General features: G+C 36.4%; 1 protein-coding gene across 5 annotated transcripts in view; it reads right to left on the bottom strand.

Moving 5' to 3' along the window:
- Nucleotides 1-1,436: 1,436 nt before the first annotated feature.
- The window catches only part of CNTRL (centriolin), a 95,446-nt gene continuing 75,411 nt past the window's right edge, over nucleotides 1,437-21,471 (bottom strand). For 4 of the 5 annotated variants that reach the window (XM_072631782.1, XM_072631783.1, XM_072631784.1 and 1 more), the window contains 13 exons: nucleotides 19,775-19,934; nucleotides 19,342-19,457; nucleotides 19,034-19,251; nucleotides 17,670-17,827; nucleotides 11,737-11,810; nucleotides 10,558-10,746; nucleotides 9,615-9,840; nucleotides 7,729-7,934; nucleotides 5,886-6,026; nucleotides 4,891-5,166; nucleotides 4,221-4,283; nucleotides 2,821-3,030; nucleotides 1,437-1,848 (listed from right to left, as the gene is read on the bottom strand). In XM_072631782.1, the coding sequence (XP_072487883.1) occupies nucleotides 1,828-1,848; nucleotides 2,821-3,030; nucleotides 4,221-4,283; nucleotides 4,891-5,166; nucleotides 5,886-6,026; nucleotides 7,729-7,934; nucleotides 9,615-9,840; nucleotides 10,558-10,746; nucleotides 11,737-11,810; nucleotides 17,670-17,827; nucleotides 19,034-19,251; nucleotides 19,342-19,457; nucleotides 19,775-19,934 (2,058 nt within the window). In that variant the 3' untranslated portion in view covers nucleotides 1,437-1,827. The remainder of the gene's footprint in view (nucleotides 1,849-2,820; nucleotides 3,031-4,220; nucleotides 4,284-4,890; nucleotides 5,167-5,885; nucleotides 6,027-7,728; nucleotides 7,935-9,614; nucleotides 9,841-10,557; nucleotides 10,747-11,736; nucleotides 11,811-17,669; nucleotides 17,828-19,033; nucleotides 19,252-19,341; nucleotides 19,458-19,774; nucleotides 19,935-21,471) is intronic. The other variant, XR_011972094.1, reaches the window with a different exon arrangement.

Below are 21,471 nucleotides of genomic sequence, written 5' to 3'. Positions count from 1 at the left end.
GTTCCCAATTTGTATCTGGTGCTCATTGCCTATTTATTCTATTAGATTACATTCCAGTACAATGTTCAAGTACTTTCATTGTACAATAAATTACGTGTTTGATGCAGTAAACTTGATATTTTTTTTTGTTCACATGTGGAGACGATACTCGGTTATTAGTTTCAGGTAATCAAGTTTTCCATGAAACTATAATCCTACCAAATTGGTTGCAAGAGAAAAAATATTGGGTTTGGGGTCTGAAGACCTGGGTTCTGCTCCCTGCTACTTGAGTGATCTTGAGCAGGTTACTTAACTGCTCTGAGGTAGCTGAGGAGGTCCCAGCTTCCTCATTTGTAAAATAAGGATTAGATTACTTTCAGAGGCGCTTTCAGTTCTGATTCTAAGGTCTTTTGAAAATGTGTTAAATATTATGATTTTATAAATCATTTCTCTTTGAAATGAGCCCATCACTCAAGTGCAGTGTACTGTTGATACCTTGTGGTTTTAGTAACAATAGTATGGATTTAAGGATGTCAGTATTATTGCTAAAATCTATCAGTTTCCAACAGAAAGAGTATAAACTCCACAAACTGTTGTATCCCATCTCAAATTTGGTTTGAACATGGTTTAACCAATTATTGAGTAGCTGGACTTGGAATCAGGAAAGATTCAAAGTACTGGCCTTTTAAAAGACAATGTTTATTTGGACAAGTCAGTATTTTTATCCGTAAAACAAGGTAGTGGGACTAGCTCATTGGGTCAAATCTGGAGTTGAAATTAAAAAAACCTTTCTTCCATACCAGAAAAGAGATATTTAAATAGTTTGGAATAGTTTGGAACCAGTAATTCAGAATTAGTTCCTAGTTATGTCAGTGGCATGAATTTTCTACCCAGTGAGGTAGCTTGTACTCCTAAATGTCATGTCACAAAAATACAAGTAAATATTGAGCTACTTTATATGGTAGGACGAAGCTAGGGGGATTAACGTAGGTATGATGCATAGAACTGGATTTCCTCACATGGCTCGTATGCATTTGAAAATTGTTGTTTGTGTTATATTTTAGTTTTAAACTTCACTACTGAATATGATATAAAATATCTAAGGTCAAGAAATGGGGAAATATGCTGGCATTAAAAATATATGCATTTGTAAAAAGTCATTAAAAGTGCCTTGTGCTCTCTACTGTGCTAAAAATGCGTGTGCTTACTATTTAGGCTATATTTTAAGAAACTAAGATAGAAAAACATCCTGAAGTAGCATGGGTTCAGTAGAAATAATGCTACTCACTGCTTACGTCATCTTGGGCAAACCACTTCTTGCCTCTCTGAGCCAGTTTCCCCCTCTAAAATGGGAGCTGAATTGGATTATCTTTTGAGGTTTAAACCTAAGATCATGTCATTCATTGGGAATTAGAAGTAGCTTGATCTTCCTATACAAAAATGGCACTTAAGACAAATTTTTAAAATCTTTTTTATATGAAAATATATTTCACACAAAACACAAAACTTGATAAGATTAACAAATGTAGAGGAATTGTACAGACCTTTCAATTTACACCCTTTGATGTGTATTTCAAAGGAGTGGTGTGTTTATAAATAACTTGTGGTATTAGCTTCATACCCTGTTTGAATTTCATGCATTAGTATTTCCATATGTACAAATGACTTACAAAAATCTTTCCAACTGAAGCATAAAATATGCTGTCCTCGCAAAGAACGTCTTGCATTTGAAGTTGGTTTTTAGCAAGGTCAGATAAGAGGGAGTCTGACTTGCCACTTAGTGAGGTAGTAGACATTTCCTCAGGTGTAGAAGGTAAAAAGTGTTCTAACTGGTCTCTTGTGGCCAAGTTACTGTGACAAGGCCCTTCCCTGCAGACACAAAAAATAGAAGGATAAACTGAACAATGACAAAAACGTTTAGTGTAAGTAACATTTAAATAGCTAGGGTTTTTTTCTTTATGATAGCTTGTGTTTACAGGAGAAACAAAGTTACAGGAATCTTCCCACTGTTTCAAAGGCACTTAAAGCTGTTACAAAAGTTAAAATCATTGTGTAACATAACAAAGTTTGAGTTTCAAACTACTACCAAGAATTTGTAGCAGTGGAATTTGTTGCACCCTACTAATCTTTGTGACCCATATTATTTCAGATTTAGAAGAAACTTGCAAAGACATCTGCTACAAATCCTGCCTTAAGCAGGTATTCCGTTGCATAAAATACCTAAGTGGCCATAAGACTTCCACTTGAAGACCGCCAGTGAAGTGGAACCAACAGCCTCCTCAGGTGCCCCAATTCTTTATCAAATGAAACATTATTTGTAAGCATTTGCCTGGTACATAAGAGCTCTAAAAGAGGTTTTTCCCCCTCTTTCTTATAGTGAGAGCTGAAACAAGCCTCTCTGCAATTCCCCACCCCTAATTACTATTACTTCTGCCTTCTGGGATTAAGGAAAAGGATTATAATTCTTTTATATGACACCTTTCAAATCTGAACATAGCTATGTTCCTCTATAAACTTTCCTTACCCTAAACAGCTGTATTTCCTTACATCTCCCAAGGCATGGTCTCTAGGCCTTTGGAAAATTTTCAGAATTTCCTGTTCTAGAAAGTGGAAGAACCAAATAAGTTCATTTCCAAAAGACACTAGTTTTAAATGGAATGTATTCCTTCTGAAATTTGCATGGGCACAAAATAACCATTTCGGGCAAAGTAGTGCATCTACAACAAGAGATGCTCTTGTTGACAATTTAATCTTGGAGACCTTCTGAAATATTTCTGCATTCATTACTTGAGAATTGTGAAAAGTCCAAGCCAGTGGTTTCAAAGAAGTGCTTCTTCTTACCTGGTTCCTTGTTACATGAGAGTCTTCAAGAAAGGAGACTTCTAGTTGTGATAAGCTGGGTGCCAGAAACATAGAATCTGCAGTAGTGCTGGTAACCAGTTCATCTAAAGCATCAACTTGTCTCTTCAAACTGTATAAAGTGCCCTCTGTTTGTTGTTTGCCTTTCATTAAGGCCTCTGCTTGCTTGGACATAGAGCAGTGAAGCTGGGCCTGAAAATTGTTTTGTTGCAACTTAGTGTCTATATGAGTAGTCAAATGCATTATAAATATTACTTTCTAATGCTAAATAAATAGAAAAGATGCACTAATTTAAAATCAGTGGACCCAGGAAGAGGTTCTTCATCTGAAATGAATGGTTTGGACTAAATGATCTAAAGTCCTCTGAATCCCATAATTTTGATCCTAAAACAATAATTTGTTTCTAAAGCACTTTATAGTTGACAAAACACTCTCCTCAACAACCCTGTAAGTTAAACAGGGTATTTCAGCACCATTTTACAGAGGAGGAGACTTATAAGACTCAGAAAGGAGATGACAGAGCCAAGTATAGGATAGATCCAAGCTCTGAATCCATACCTCTTGACTGATGTTGAAAATGTGCTGGACTTGAATTCTGAAGACATGTTTCCTTATGTGTAAGATGAAAGGGTTGGACTTGAATCTAGTCACTAGATGATGTCTCCGGTTTCTTTCAATCCTATAATCTTATGAGATGAACTAGAAACCCCACTCTGCTACTTACTGTGTAACTGGTCAAGATGCCTCATCTTTTGGGCTTCAGTACCCTCATCTATAAACTGATGATCTCCAAGGTCATCTTACAATCAGATGATCCCATGACTTAAATCCAGTGCTGTTTCCGTTACATGGTACTTCAACATTCCAGAATCAATGCTGGATAAATTTAGTACCTCAACTTAAAAAGTTCTATTATGGCAGGATATAGTTGAAATTATGCTAGCTTTGGCGCTACAGGGCTTGGGTTATATCTTGACTGCACTCTCCTTTTATGTTGAGTTGCTTTTCAGTCATGTCCTACTCTTCATGACTCCGTTTGGGGTTTTCTTGGAAAAGACAATGGTTTGCCAATTCTTCCTCCAGCTCATTTTACAGATGAGGGAACTGAGGTTAAGTGAACTGCCTTAGGGTCACAGCAAGTAAGTGTCTGAGACCAGATTTGAAATCAGAAAGATGAGTCTTCCTCACTCCCAGCCTGGTATTCTACCCACTGTGACATCTAGCTGCCTTTTGACTCTCCTAGTCAAGGCCCATACCTGGACCTTGGTTTCCCAGCCTCTAAAATGAGAATGGTTGGACTCTAAGGTACCATACACTTTTAAATGATCCTAATACTTCACCTTAATCTTAGTAGTTCATACAATATTTATACAAAATACAACCTTGAGTCTGTCTTCATGGTGACGTAGTTTCTCTCTCATTGCTTCTCCACGCCAGTGCTCCTCCTTTGTCAAGGGGAAAAAGTAGCTGTAAATGAACACTTACATGGCCACTGACAAATTGTTGACTCTTCCCTGTAGGTCCCAGATCTACTGTTTCTAAAATTATCTTTTGAAGTCTTTTTGTGATATACAAATTGCAGAGTAATTGCTCATCTTCATTGTTTCCCAACTTGGAGTTCTCTATACTGATAAAATCAAAGGTCTGGTTCCTTCTCAAAATTGTGCTGAGCCCTATGCTAGGTCCCTGGCAGCTACACAGTCAGGATGATAATGCAGGATTGTGCCTTATGTAGAGCTTGCAATCTAATGAAGGTTAAAACAAAGGGTGCAACATGAGGTCAGAGACCATTACAGATGGAATGAAGGGAGTTTTTTTGGAGGCAGTATATGAGTTGAGCTTTAAAACATGGCTTAAGATTTCAATAGTTTAAAGGGGAAGGAAGGATGAACTTTGGAAGTCCAAGGAAGAGCACAAATTTAAAATGCACATAGGTGGGAAAGGATAGGACATGTTCTGGGGAGTATGGAGGGGAGTTTTAAAGAGTAGCTTTAATGATAGAGTAACTAGAAAGAAGTGATGAAGTATATGGAGGAAGAGCCAAATGCTTACCATGATGTGAACTTTGGATAAGTTTAGCTTCTCTTCAAAAGAATATTGTCGCTCCTCATTGGTGGCAAATGGAAAGTTCTCTTTCAAACTTTCCAATTCATTCTCTAGGGTTTCTGCTTTTTCAAAGATGGCTTCTAGATCTTCTAATGACTCTGGAAGGGACTGGTTGAAATTCTTAAGACCAGTTCTGAGTTCACTTTTCACTTCTAATTTTAGTTGCTTCATTGCCGCATTAATTTCCTTATGTTGTTGATCCAAATCCTTTTGATTTTTTAGCTAAACAGTAATGAAAAGAGTTGGATAATTTTAAGTAAGAAAGGTATGTCTAACTTGATTCATTCAGCTCTTCTGAACTGGTTAACATTAAGCTATGTGTGGCAGAGTGGAAAGAACAGTGGACTGGTTTCGTGTCCCAAATTTGCAATTTACTAGTTTCATGACCTTAGGCAAGTCACTTCAACTTCTGAGTTTCAATTTCCTCATCTGTAAAATGAGGATAAAAATACTACCTACCTCAAAGGGTTACTGTACGGAAAACACTTTGAAAATCTTATAAGTGGAAGTTATTATGAGTCATGTATCCAATTAAACATTAAGTACATACATATCAATGTGCAAGGTACTAAGAGGAATGAAGATGAATTGTGGTAGTGCTAACAATAATGTTTTTTTTTATAGTGCTTTGAAGTTTACACAATACATTCTGCATTCCCTCTGAGGTAACTAATTAAAGTATTATCTTCTCATTTTACAGTTAAGGAAAGTGAGACTCACAGAGATAAAAAGATTTATGTATATCCAGTGGGATATCAACCTGGTTCTTCTGGCTCTTTTCCTGTCTATTATAAGAATTTACAATCTAGTAGGGGAGATGATAGCACATGGTTAACTATAATATAAAGGAGAGTGTAAAAAGGGTTCACATCTGTCTCAGGTCACTGAGGAAGAGTTTTTAGAAGAAACAGAATGGGCCAAACTGACAGGAGAGCTCCCACCTGCTTCTTGAGCTCCAGATAATCATACTGCATCTGAGTAAGTTCCTTCATTAGGCGCTTGGCTCTCTCGTGATTATCATGTGCAACTTGCTCAATTGCTGCCATTTCTTTCTGCATACAACTGTTCTCATGTTTTTGATCCTGTAAAAAAAGTTAAGTGACCATGACAATAACAAACATTTCTACAGCACTTTAGGGTTTACTTTCTTATCAGTTCTGTAGGGTAGGTGGTACAAGTGTTGCTTTCATTCTATAAAAAGACAAATTTAAGTTTCAACCAGGTAGAAAAGAAGAAAAAAAAAAGCATTAGTGGACACAGTATTTAACAGCATAGTGCTAGCTCTGAAACCAACTGTAATTCCAGACTCCACATTTTCCCTTACTCAGGCGTCAGCTTCACATCCTATAGAGTAAGGAGGATTCTGACCCTTTTGCATGACTCATAAGGATGTTAGATAAAGATAACAATTACAGCAAAAAATGTCTTTAAAATTTTTTTTAAAAGTTAATTCCTTTAAACAAGTTAAAATCAGGTCCTTTCCTGATTCCAATTCCAGAGTTCTTCCCAGTACACTACACTACCCTCTCTGGATAATGGGTGCTGCTATGTAAACAGATTATTATTTTAGGGCTGAAAGTAAAATCAACACCTCTTTGTTTCTAAGCTACAGGGTTAAATTTATTATTTTTTTAATTGATTCACTGTCTTATTGCAGTGCACGATGGGGGTTTCAATTCAATTAAAAAAAAACCATCTATTAAGCACCAACTACATGCCAGGTAATCTGCTAGGTACAGTGTAGTATACTTTAAAGAATAGTGCCTTTGGAGTTTGAGAACCTGGATTAATATTTTGCTTCTGTCACTTAACACACCTGTGTTGACTTCCAGGAAGTTATTAAATCTCTAGGCAGCAACAGAATTTAAACGATACAGGTTCTACCTTCAAAGAAAAAGGTAATTGTGGGGGGCTGGGAGTGGAATGTAACTTATAGACAATTAAGTTCACATGAGGCAGAATGTGAATGGAGCAAAGGAGAAGCTTGGCAAAATACAGGAAGGAAGGGATCAGATGAAACTTCACAGAAGAGGAGGTAGCACTTGAGCTCAGTCTCGAAGAGGGATTCAAGGGTAAGCCAATGCAGTGTCAACTATATTGGATTTGAAATCAGAGGACCTAGATTTGAATTTTACATGACCTTGGAAAAGTCTCTTCCCTTCTCTTGAATCTCAGTTGCCTCACATGGCAAATTAGGGATCACAGATTTAACACTATAAGGCAGTGGTCAAATTCAAATAGAGATAATTGTGGGCTTCATATTGACTTAGAAAACCACCAATTGACACTGTCACATATCTTTATTTAGTCTGGTTCCGGCTGTACCAAGTTTTGTAGACTTCCTGTTCAAGTTTGATGTCTCTGCCGTAAAGGACTTCAGAGATAATTTAGTCTAATCCCTCATTTTTTACAAATAAGGAATCTGAGGCCCAGGTTAAATGACAGTTTAAATGACTTCTCCAAAGTCAAACAGGAACTAAGTAACAGGCATGATTTTAAGCCAGATTTTCTGACTCCCAAGCTGGACTAGAAAGTCTCTAAGGTCTTTTTCCAGCACTAAATAGTTCTTGACCAAAGTTCCTTATGATAATCCTGAGAATACATGAAACTCATCTGTGGCTAAAGTCTGATGGGTTCCAGTGACTACAGGCTAGTATTCAACTAGCTCAATATGGTCTTCTCCCTAAATGGAAGAGGAGAGAGAATTATATAAAGACAATCCTCAGTCTGATTTGTGCTGCTCTAGCATCCAAAGCCAGAAAAGTAAAGCAATGATGTACATACAAGAAGGGCTTTTTCCAGTTGGGCCCGCTGGGTCTTGATGGCTTCTTTCAGGCCTGCAATTTGTTTTTCAGCTTTCTCTTTCTCAAACCGGAAACGGTTCTGCAGGTGAGTTATATCAGCTTTGGAGAGGTCCATTTCTTGCTGCAGAGCCAAGAGTTCACTTGTTTTTTTTACTAATTGCTCTTCACGTTCTGAGAGCTGAAGTCCTAGAATAAATATTTTTGAGCAAGTTTAGCTTAGTGCCAGCCATGGGAATCTGGGACTAGTGGAAGAATTACATAACTCGTTTCCTCAGATCCCTGCAACATGAAGCCCTTATATTAGTGCTTATATGTAGTTAATTTGGTTCTGCTACCAACTAGCTACATGACCTTGGGCAAGCCACTTGTCTCTCCATGGCTCTCTATTAAATGAGAGGGTTAGATGATGTGGTTTCTTAAGTCCTTTCCAGTTCTAACATTCTATTTGGACACAGAGCCAGTCAGACCTGTCTAACCTCAGACACTTGTTAACCTTTGTTTGCCTCAGTTTCTTCATCTGTGGAACAGGGAAAGCAATACTGTATCCCAGGGTTGTTATGAAGTTCAAAAGAGGTAAGTGCAAAGCAGTTAGCACAGTACCTTACGTAGAATAAGTACTACATAAATATTCGTTACTGTTCTGTGGTTCCAAGATCCTTTCTAGTTCTAATATTTTATTAGTATGAAATGTGCCAAGGCCCTTACTGCTTGTGCTCTTATGCCAAGTAACTGGCTTTTTTTCTTTTTCGGTATGGGGGAGTGGGGAGGGGAGGCACAGGGTTAAGTGACTTGTCCAGGGTCACACAGCTAGGATGTGTCTGAGGCCGAATTTGAACCCAGGTACTCCTGACTCCAGGGCCAGTGCTCTATCCACTGTACCAACTAACTGTCCCAATTAACTGCTTTTTGAAGACCTGCACAGACTTTGCATGGTACCACCTGCCCACATTTACTTTCCCATCAACTTATATCTAAAATGTCTAATCTATAAAATGTCATTCTAGACACCCCCTAGAAGACATTTCAGACAGTATAGGGTATTTAATCTAAAGACCTAAGGGAGTTTACTTGTAGCAGAAGAAACTTGACAAGATGATCCAGTTTGGATTTATATAACAAAAACAGCCTTCTAAAAGATCTTCCTTAGAATTTGTAAGAATTTACTGAAAATTCCAGACTGCTCACCAAGTCTAAGTCAGTTCTTAGTGAGAAATAAAACCATATTGTAATAAAGTAGTTAAGAAAGACAGAAAAAGACATTCCTTTTTCTCTGACCCTTGCCAAGATGGTCCTTGCACGATAGGCATTTATCATCCATATCTGAAAAGCGTTTTCAAGCTTGAAGAAACTGTCAATAGCTTGAGCTCCACTGACATGGCCTTCAAGGATCAGGGTCATAGGCCATAACACAATGAAGCATCAAAGGAAGAATTTTGTAGATGTATGGTTTTTTCCCTCTTACTAAATTAACAAAAGATCTCAAAAGTGGAGAAGTGCTGTACTTGGATCAGAGGACCTTAGTTCAAACCTTGGTTCTACCATATGCTGCTTTTTCTGTTCCTGGACAAGTTACTGAACCTCTCAGGGCCTCAGTTTCCTCATCTGTAAAATGAGCAAGTTAGACTAAATATTTTCTAAGATCTCAAATCAAAATTTGTGAAAACAAAATTAATGAAAAGTCCTCAGATTACTCTTCCCCCTTAAATGGTTTTTTTCTTAAAAGAAACTGTTTTAATGACCTATTAACATAGCATTAAATTAATCTTACAATGGGGCCTTGATCTCCTTTTACATGTTCAAAACTCACACTTTTAACTCCTGTTGGTCATTATTATGTAGGCCTGTATGAGTCATGTGGACACTTACTGGTTTGGTTTAATGTCTTCTCCAAGACTGCACTCCATTTTTCCTCTTCTTCCAGGGTCTTGACTCGCTCCTCTGTCAGTGTCACCTTTGAGATCACTTGTTCCAATTTGTTTTTTTGACTCTCCAACTCCCAATCTAGTAACTGCTGCTGATCTTTCAGTTTTCCTTTACAGGCTTCTAATTTTTCTTCTTCACCTTCTATTTCTTCCTGTATTTGATGAAGACGCTAAACAAACAACGTTAGATTAATGAGCCTGGTGTAACAAAGAGTTCATGGAACTTGTTAGTAGAGACCACAGATGCCATCGAGTTCAACCCAAGTAGCCATACGTCACCCACCCACTATTTGTGGAATTTTTTTGAAACTAAGAATAGAACTTTATGTTTGTCTCTATTAAGTTTCAACTTAATCAATTTAGCCCATTAACACTAACCTGTTGAGATTTTTCTGTACCTGGAGTTCATTACTCAAAATGTTAGTTATCACTCCAGGATAGTTCTAGAGTACTCTATTACAGACCTTCTGATATGTAATCACTCTAAGATTTCCTTACATCAAAGCTTATTTTTAGCTCTTGTTCTCTTAGGAACAAGGGTAGGGAATGGAGTAGTTAGTTATTAACAGCCTTTGGCCAGGTAGTTTTGGGTTTTTTTACATTATTGTGAAGTACATTTAAGAGACAGTGTGGCATGGTGGATGGAATGCTGAATCAAGAAGACTAGGGTTCCAATTTGGCCTCTGGCACTTAATAGTTACATCACCTTCCACAAGTTGTTTAACCTTTATATGCCTCCAGCAATTCCCAGGACTTACCTACTAAGTCATAGCTAGGCTGTGATCTGCTTTGGTAAAGGGTGTTCTAGGCAAAGGAAGTTCCTTGCCCTGAGCAAAGCACAGGGTGCTCATGTGATATACAGTTACACTCCTTCAACCCTCATTTACCATTTCTTCTTGTGCAAGTCTCTGTTTCCTTTCCTCAATCTCACTCTGAAGGACTTGTAGTTGCAACTGCTTCTTTTCTCCTTGCTCCTGGCATTCTTGGAGCCTCCTCTCCTGTTCACTGATGTCATCTTTCAGGCTGTCTCTCTCACTCAGTAACGCAGTCTGATGTTGTGAAGTCAATTCCAGATCCTGTGTATGAGGAGGAAGTTTAGAACTGTTATACCTACAACTGTCAAAAGCAGAATACCTTCACTATGAAGTCACTTAGTAAATTCTGACTAAATAACATGGTTTTTCAAAAGCAAACAGCATGGTATAATGGAGAGAGCAAAGGACTTGGAAGTCAGATGTGGGTTCAAATTTCACCTCTAACACTAGTTACTCATTGTGTGACCTTAAAGCAAATTACTGAACCGCTGAACTTCAGTTTCCCCATATGTAAAACTGGAATATTTGTACTATATTCTTTCACAGGATTGTAGGGAAAGTAATCTGTAAATAGATAAGTTCTTTAGAAATATTGCAACTATAAAAGCTTAGCAACCTTTAATTACCACACTAAACATTATCAAGGCATATGTTTTAATTCAACTGCACATTTATTAAACATCTGCTATATCTGGAGCCCTGTGTAGACACTGAGATACAAAACTGCCAAATGTAGTCCCTGCCCTAAGGAGCCCTAAGTAGTCACTAGTAGGAGACAACCAAATTAGCTTTCTAGTCGTGTTTTATGCTACTCCCCATCACAAATTATACGTCTTACCCAGAGATTTGGCTTTGTGAATCCTGGCTCTGTCACAAATTAAATTAGGCAAATCTCTTCTCTCTCCTCAGTTTTCTCGTCTGTAAAATGATGATAATAAACCTTACTCTGCCTACCTTCCAGGCTAATAGTAGGTTGTGGAACTCATATAAAAAAATGTGTATAAAAAGTACTTTGTAAAGTACAAAATGTGAATGTGAAATTGTTATTATTGCCTATTCTCTATATATTATATGAGGGGTAAGTAGTGGCAAAATGTAAATGATTAATTTATTTAACTCAATGGTTTAGATTTGATACAATTAAAAAAAGGAACCAAGGCTGCTCATCTCTTGGGTTTGTGTTTCAATGAACTGTTTGATTTCAGAGATTAATATTCTACAACCACTCCCAGATTATACTCTAATAATTACCTCTTCTGTCAACTTCAACTCATCTTGAACACCAGTGAGTTCATCTTTTAGGGTGTCTAATTCTTCTCTCTTTTCTGGAACAAAGAATTTTTCACTTTGTGAAACAGGAAATGCTTATTATTGGGGCATTCAGGATAGCTGATTGTCACTGTTCCAATAAAAATACCTAGTCTGATTGTACTATTAGAATTTGTCCTTCTTAGACACAATCAATCAAACATTTATTAAGTATCTACTATGTGCCAGGCACTGGGCAAAGTGCAGAAGTCACTGTGCTAAAATAAGAGACACGTTTTGGGGCATGCTCAATATGGGGGTTTGTTTTGTTTGCCTATGCATGTTTGATGTAAGAGTTTTGTTTTTCTCTCTTCCTTTTGGGGAGGGGTTTTAGGAAAAGAAGGGCCAAAGAAAGGATCAGCAAAATGGAAAAACAAGTAAATTAAGAAAAGGAGGTCACCAAAGCATTTTAAAATGCACAGAACAACAAAGGAGGGTCAAAGAAGCAGACACGCAGGACAGTTTTGAAAGTAACGTATTTGTTGCTAATCTTGGAAGAAGAAACAAATTAAACCTGGTAGAGACTTGCAGCTGGACACTGCAACCCTCTTTTTTGGTTCTGCTTTAAGTATGGAAGTACTCATGTTGTATTTGTTAACTTCAGAACACCAAACCAAACCAGAATTTGTTCTGGTCATGAATGAAACTCAGGTACCTTAAACCTTAGAATGAATAATAGTTTGTCCTTCACTTTCATCCTTGTCCAAATGTCCAGACCACTGATTTATCCCAGTGAGTTTTAGCTATTCTAACTGTGGTCCTATGTAATCTGGTTTATTTAGTAGTCCATCAATTATTGTCAGTTATTTGAGCTATACAGCTATATAGCTCACTTCATTTTGTATCAGTTCACATAAGTCTTTCAAAGTTTTTTCTGAACCTATCCCCATCATCATTTCTTTTAGCACAATAGTATTCCATCACAATCATCTACCAGACCTTGTTCAGTTATTCTCCAATTGGTGGGTATCTGCTTTGGTATTCTTTGTTCCCACAAAAAAAAAAAAAAAAGCTGCTATAAATATTTTTGTACAAATGAGTTCTTTTCCTCTTTTTTTGATCTCTTTGAGGTACTGACATAGTAGTGGTAATGCTGGGTAAAAGGGTATACAGAATTTAACAGCTTTTTGGGCATAGTTCCAAGTTGCTTTCCAGAATGGTTGAATTAGTTCACAGCTCATAGGTATACTAATATACAGTAAGTATATTAGTATACCTATTTTCACACATGCCCTCCAATATCAAATGCCTTTTTAGTGATAGAATACCAGGCCTAACCCGAGTCAGTATATAAAAAGAACATTTTCTAATATAGGTCTCATTTACCACACAATGTTACTACAGAGGTAATTGAGTAACAAGAAAATTCATGCAAACATGTAAATTCATGCAAACAAGTATCAATAATTAAATTAATATTTGTAGATGGTATAATAATTATAATAAATAGTTTTCTTAATAAAATAACATTTATATAGCATTTTCAGGTTTAAAAAGTGTGTTCTTTATACCAAACCTTTGAAGTAAGAAGTTCCAGTATTACACAGGTAAGACAACATCTTATAGATGAGGAGCCTGAGACTAAGAGAAATGAAAACTGCTCATAGTAGCCATCAGTAAGCGCTTTAAATCTTAGTGAAGTCTATATCCTTTTCTGTCACTCAGGCACCATCACTACAGAATGGGAAAGGGAACCATTTAGATTATAGGCTAATTCGTATTTGTATCTGTCTCATCATTAAGTATGCCAAAAAAAATTTATAAAATACTAGCCAACCTTCTGGTAATGGATGAAATTTTCCATGGTTTTTTTTTATTTGCATATTTTAATTCCAGAAAATTCCACTTTCCATCACTTATAAAGGTATATTTTTTGAAGACAATTTCAAATCAACACAACAAGCAGTTAAGTATCCATTATGTTCAAGGTTCTGTGCTAGATACAAAATCAAAATAAAAAATACTTCCTGCCTTCAGGGAGCTTATATCCTACTGGATGTATATGACATATAAACTTTAACGCACACTGGGTAATTTGAGGAGGAAGGAAAGAGCACTAAAACTGAGGCAATCAAGAAAGACTTATACCATGAGATGAGCCTTGAAGGAAGCCAAAGATTCTAAGAAGCCAAGCTGAGAAGGGACTGAACTATCAATATAGGAGAAAAACCTGTGCAAAATTATGAAGGTAAGAGGTGGAGAGCTGAGCTCAATAGACTAGTATGACTGAAATGTAGAAAATACAAAGTGGAATTAGGTGAAGTAAGTCTGTAAAGGTAAACTGCAGCCAGATTGTGAAAGTGTTAAATGTTAAACTGAGCAGTTCATATTTCATTTTAGAGGCAACTGGGAGCCAGTTAAGGTTTTTAAGCATGGGATTAACTGCTAGTTTAGGAAGACTATTTTGGAAGCTGCGTAGAGCATGGATCAGAGATGAGGCTAGAAGCTAGGAGTCCAAACAGGAAGAAAAATCTAGGTGAGAAAGTGATGAGGCTGATGGCTATATGAGTGAAGAAAAAGAGATATGGAAGATGTTATGGTAATATAAATCAATAACACTTGATAATTGATTGTGTGGGAGATGAAGGAAAGAGTTAAAGATAAAAATTATGAAGTAGGAAAAAATAGTAGTTTAATCAGTAGAAAGTTTAGAGGAGAATTGGTTTAGGGGGAAAAATAATAAATTTAATTTTAGACATGGTGAGTTTGAGATGCCTATGGGGATATCATTTGCAGATATCCAACAAGAAGCTGGTGTCATCTGGAGAAAGATACTAACTGAACCATGGGAGCTGATGAGATCACCAAGACAGAGGGTGAAGAGAGAAAAGGGTAGAGGACATAGTCTTGGGTGCCATGCAGAGTTAGGGGTAGGACATAGTTAAAGACCCAGTAAAGAAGTTTTAGAAAGAATAGTGAGACAAACAGAAGAATCAATGGAGAGAAGTGTAACAAAAATCCAAAGAAGAATGTATACACAGGAGGAAGCGATGGTTAACAGTGACAAATGCTACAGAGAGATCAAGAAGGGTGAGGACTAAGATTAGGTCATAGGATTTAATCATTAAAATGTCACTGGTAACCTTTGACAAAGCTGTTTCATTTGAGTGATGAAATCATAAGCAAGACTGCAAAGACTGAAAAGTGAGTAAGAAAAGAGAAAATGAAGGTAGTTAATACAGTCAGCTTTTTCAAGGAGTTATATAGAATGATAGCTTGAGGGAATGGGTAGGGTAAAATGAATGTTTTTAAAAGTTGGCAGAAACTTGGAACTATGCCCAAAGAGTGATAAAGCTATGCATACTCTTTGACCTAGCAATACCACTACTATGATACTATGTCAATACTCCAAAGAGATCAAAAAAAAAGGGAAAAGGGCCTCTATATACAAAAATATTTACAGCAGCTTTTTTTGTAGTAGCAAAGAACTGGAAATTGAGGGAATGCCCATCAACTGGAGAATGGCTAAACAAATTATGGTGTATGATTGTGATGCAATACTATTATTGTGCTGTAAGAAAGGACTAGCAGGATGGTTCTGGAAAAACCTAGGAAGACTTAGATGAACTCATACAACTGAAGTGAGCAGAACCAGAGGAACATTGTATACAGTAACAGCAATATTGTAACTATGATCAGCTGTGAAAGACTTAGCTACTCTGATCAAGACAATTCCAAAGGACCCACTCATTACCTCTTTCCAAGCTGACCATTAATGATTAGTAAGTGGGGGTAGTCCAAATAGTTCTGAATTCATCTAAATATACTATTGTTTAGTCCACATTTCTCCACTTTGACCACAAGAAAAACGTGAGAAAATCTATCAAATGCTTTAATAATAGCTAAGTATACCATATAAACACAATTACAAAATACTTTTTGTACAAATAAAGTCACATCACAACAACTGGAAAACTATTCATTACTCATAGGTGGGCCAAGCCAATATAATGACAGTTCTATCTAAATTAATTTATTCAGTGCCATACTGATCAAACTATCAAAATTTATTTTACAGAGCTAGAAAAAATAATGACAAAATTCAACTGAAAGAAAAAAAAGTCAAGGATATCAAGGGAATCAATGAAAAAAATGTGAAGGAAGGCCATCTAGCCACAGTAGATCTCAAACTGTATTATAACATGGTAATTATCAAAAGTAATCTGGCACTGGCTAAGAAATAGAGTGTAGATCAGTGGATTAGATTAGGTACATTATAGTATAGCACATTATATTACAGCAAATGGCTATATTTTATATGATAAACCCAAAGATTCAAGCTTTTGGAACAAAAACTACTGGAAAAACAGTGTGGCAGAACCTAGGTATAAAGCAACATCTCACACCATATACCAAAATAAGGTCAAAATGGGTACATGATTTATACATAAAGGGTGATACCATAAGCAAATTAGAAGCGGAGGGAATAGTTTATCTGTTAGATCTATGGGTAAAGGAAGAATTTATGACCAAACAAGAGATAGAGCATTACAAAATATAAAGTTAAATTTATAAAATTAAAAAGTTTTTGCACAAACAAAACCAAGGCAACCAAAATTATAAGGAAAGCAGAAAACTCGGAGAAAATTTTGCAACAAGTATCTCTGACAAAGGCCTTATTTCTCAAATATATAGAGAACGGAGTTCTAATTGATAAAAATGAAGTCATTCCCCAAATGATAAAAATACAAGTCATTCCCCAGTTGATAAATGATCAAAGGATATAAGGAGGCAATTTTCAGAAGAAAAAATCAAAGCTATCTATAGTCATAAGAAAAAATGTTCTAAATAACTACTGATTAGAGAAATGTAAATGAAAGCAACTCCAAGGTACCATCTCACACTTATCAGATTGGCTAATATGATAAAAAAGGAAAATGATGGATGTTGGAGAGGATGTGGGAAAACCAGGACACTAATGCTGGTGGAATTGTGAACTGATTCAACCATTTTGGAGAACAATTTGGAAGTCTGCCCAAAGGGCTATAAAATTGCATACCCTTTGATCCAGAAATATCACTCTGCTCAGTCTATATCCCAAAGACATGAAAAGAAAAAAAAGGGAAAGGACTTATTTGTACAAAAATATTTACAGCAGCTCTTTTTGTGGTGGTTAAGAACTAGAAAGTGAAGAGATGCCCATCAACTGGGGAATGGCTAAAGAAGCTGTGACATGTAATTGTAACGGAATATTACTGTGCTATAAGAAATGACAAGCAGGATGATTTCAGAAAAACCTGGAAAATGAACTGATGCAAAGGGAAGTAAACAGAACCAGGAGAACATTATATACAGTAACAGCAATACTGTTCGATGAAGAACTGTGAATGACAGGTTCAGCAAAACAATGATCCAAGAAAATCCCAAAGGATTAATGATGAAGCATACTATCTGCGTCCAGAGAAAGAACTGATATTGCTTGAATACAGACTTTATCATGCTATTTTTCACTTTCTTTCTTTCTCTGTTTTTCTTTTATCCGAGTCTTCTTGTACAAAGAGACTAGTATGGAAATGTTTTACATGACTACAGATGTATAACCTATATCTGATTGCTTACCATCTCAGGGTGGGACGTTAAGAGAAAGGGAGGGATAGCATTTGGAGCTCAAAACTTAAAAAAAAGTGTTAAAATTGTTTTAACATGTAAGTGAGGGAAAATAAAATATGTTAAATTAAAATCTAAGCATACCTACAACATGTTCCTGATCTATTAGTCTATTCACTCTGTCAGAAAAGGAAATGAGATTAATCTGGCATGACATTCTTGATGAAGCTATGCCAGTGCTTTTGGTGATTATCACTTTCTTTTTAGGACTCTTAGGAAATGCAAACCTCAAATACTCTGAAGATACCTCGTAGTCATATTTTGCCTACCTTGGAGGTGCTGTTGCATGGTGGCAATATCCTTGTGCAAGGAGAGCTTATCTCTGTTTAGCTGGTCTACTTCCTGCTGCAGTTTCCTGACATCCAGCTCCACCTTTTCTAAGTTAGACATTGCTATTCTGCTACTATCTTCTGTAGCTGCTAACACTCTACCAAGAACAGAAAGAAACTCAAAAATAGACATAATAAAACATCAAACAGGCAAAAAAAACCATTTTCCATATAATATTATACTTCATCAATGTACAATTATGAAGGCTGAGGAGGATTCTCCATCCTTACAGTAGCATCTGTAGAGTGGGAAAAGTATCATATTTAACAACAGGTAGGTCTAGGTCTAGCTCTGCCACAAATTTGCTGGGTGATCTCAAGCAAGTCCCCTCACCTCTGTGGGGCTCGGTTTCCTTTTCTGTGAAATGTGGAGAGTTGAATTAGATGATATCATAAATCTTCTTTCCTTCCAGCCTTGATACCCTACCTCCTAATATTCTGTACCTTATGGTTCCCCACCCCCACCCCAAATTAACATTCCAGGTGCTACATTCTGAGGTCTAGTTCTAATAGCCTACAAATATTTATTTTCAAGAGTGATTCTACTGTATAATTTCTTTAGGTTGGAGAGTAACAAAAGCAACCATAGAAGCTTACATTTATAATGCATTTTGGAGCTACAAAGTGTTTTTTACTTTTTAATATATTATCTTGTTTAATTCCATCAGGAAAGGTAGCATAAGGAATATTATCACTTTTAACACATGAGGAAACTAAAAATTCAGCCTGGGGCAGTGACTTGCTCCAGTAGCAAAGGAAACAGAGTCAAGAACTGAACAATGCTCTTTGACTTTCAGTCCAAAGGATGTGATGGAGGGAATGCTGGATCTGGAATTAGGATGAGCTGATCTCAGATTTGGCCTCATTCACGTTCACTAGCTGTGTGACCCTGGGCTAATTACTCAACTTCTATCAACCTGAGTTGACAGATTTTCAAATTCCTCATCTGTAAAATGGGACATACAACAATAGTATCTACCTTCCCAAAGTTGTAAGGATAAGATGAAATAAGGTTTGTAAAGGACTTTCCAAACTGTAAAGCACTATACACAAAGGCTAGCTATTGCTGCTACTATTAACACTATTATGGCTGTTGTCATTATCATGACTATTATCACTGCCATGTTGCCAGACTGGAAGATTCACTAAACCAAAACCTCATAAAGCCAGGTAGACACAAAACCTTCCAGAAGGTGTATGTGCAGCAGGGTACAAGGGGAGGAGTATTGGAAAAATGACCACAATGGGGATGTTACCTAGCTCTCCAGAAATGTTCTTCATGATTTCCTCATTCCTTCTCTTACCTTTTGGCTTGCTCCAACTTTTTCTCCAAACTTTCACAGTTGTCTTCAAGATCTTCCTTTTCCTCATTTAAAGCTTCCACATTGGCCTGCAAGGTGGATATTTCTGATGTCAGCTGACTGATTTCTAATTTCTCCTTTTCCAGAAGCTGTCTCTGCCACTCAACTTCTTCTCTCTGGCGCTGGGCTGTGCGCTGCAGTTTCTCTAATTCTAGTTTCTCCTAGAGGAGAGGATATGGAACATTAGATGTCTCAAAGGAACCCAAGGGCTGCAGTTTTCAGAGACCAGGTCAACCAGATTCTTTTTTTACCTCTAGAAATTCAATTTGCATCTTCTCTAGCTCAGTCACTTTTTGGTTACGGTGCACTTTCAGGATTTGCAGCTCATTGTTTTCATGTTGCAAATTGTCCACAAAATTTTTCAGCTCTAATATTCAGAAACAGGGCAAAGAACAATATAGATTAGAGAACGTTAGACCACATGGAGCATAGGCTACAGAGTTAGAGAATGTTCAGCTAGAAGGATTCTTAGTCCTACAATAGATCTTGGAATATGGAATATTAGGATGTAGATATTTAGGATGCTGATTACAAAATGTTAGAATTGAATTTTTGTAGATAAGCCCAATATGACCCGAAGTTGCACCACAAACAAATGGAGAGCCAACAACTGCACCTACTTCAGATTCCTCGTCCAGTGTGTTTTCCATTACACTGCCCATGGTCACAGCTATTTAAATGTACCTGTTTTATGCTTAGATATTTGTCCTACAAGTTCTTGAAGGATTTCCTCTTCTCTTCTAACTTCTTGTTTAGCGAGTGAGAGTTGTGTTTTCTTTTCACTTATTTGGACATTCAGTTCTCCTTTCTGAAAACTCAGTTCTTCCAGGATAGACTTTATTTCCTGCACAAACATTGTAGCAATGGTAAGTGGGGAGAGGAGAAAAAGAAGATTGTTTATGATGAATAGTTTCTTAAAGGTAAGGCCTACTCATAAATGCATACTAAAATTCCTTGACCAATATTATTCCTTCTTCCTTGATATTTTATGATTTTTTATGGACAAGATTATATCACATAGGTCATTCTGGGTACCAAGATGAATAAGGAAATGGATACACAAACTTAATATTAAAAAACATACTGTAAAATCTTAGAAATAGATCATATACCCCTCACAGGAGGTGTATTCTTAACCAAACAAGAAATAGATGAAATTATGAAAAATAAAATAGGTAAGTTGAACATGAAAAGCTTCTGCACAGACAAAATTCATGCACCTAGAATAAGGAGGGAAGGGATCAAAAGGGGAAAAAAATCTTTATATCAAATTCTTTTGTTTAAGGTTTTAGTATTCAAAATATATAATTATATGTATGTATGTATGTGTATATGTATGTATGTATGTATCTACCTACCTACGCCTTTTCTCAATAGATAAATGGTCAAAACATAAAAACAGTTCTCAAAAGAAGAATTGCAAAGTATTCACAACCACAAGAAAAATGCTCAAATCACTTATAAGAGAAATGAAAATCAAAACAACATTAAAGTCTCATCTCACCATCCTGAAAATTGGCAAAAATGACAAAAACGTCTTAGTCAATGTTGAAGGGGTTGTAGAAGGATAGGCATGGATTTTTAAAATCCAAGAAGAGAGTTTGGCAAATTCAACCTCTATAAGCAAAGCCATCTCTCAGGTACAGAGAATTGAGATAGTCCTTCTGAGCCTTAATATACTCCACTGCTGATACAATATTAATATGTTAGTGTTGTTGCAATTCTAAAGCATTGTTGGTGAAGCTGTGAAATGTTACAATCATTCTGAAAAGCAATTTGGAATTACACACATAAAGTGATTTGTCCATGCTCTTTGAACCAGAGACTTCATTATTGGGTTTATTCTCCAAGGAAGGCACTGATAGTAAGAAAGTCACTAATGTGTTATATAGGTGTGATAGACCATACAGAGAAGCATGGAAAGAGGTATATAAACTAATGCAGAGTAAGCAGAATTAAAAAAATAATATACACAGTTAACTACAATGATATAAAGAAGAAGAACAATCATACATCAAAAAATAAAAAATAAATAAATGTAAACAATTATAAAGATCAAGCAGGAAAAGATATATGAGAAGACAGTCCAATCTACATCATTCAGGGAGGTGGGAAGTACACAGGTATTCTACATTGCACATATTTTTGGACTTTTTTTCCTCCATAAAAATACTATTTGTTATATGGGATGGCTATATAGGAGCAGGAGGGAAAGTAATACTTGGAATAATTATGATAATATAAGAAACAGAAAACGTCAATAAAACTTATTTTTAAAAAGTATATGTACAAAAGAACAAACATGGCTCTAAGTAAGAGATATGAGAAGACATCCCCACCCCTACTCCTTTTTTAGTAGTGGGAGGTCCATAGGTATAGGT

The sequence above is a fragment of the Notamacropus eugenii genome, chromosome 1, assembly GCF_028372415.1.
Source record: "Notamacropus eugenii isolate mMacEug1 chromosome 1, mMacEug1.pri_v2, whole genome shotgun sequence".
Classification (NCBI taxonomy): Eukaryota; Metazoa; Chordata; class Mammalia; order Diprotodontia; family Macropodidae; genus Notamacropus; species Notamacropus eugenii.
This window is presented reverse-complemented; position numbering and strand designations above follow the sequence as displayed.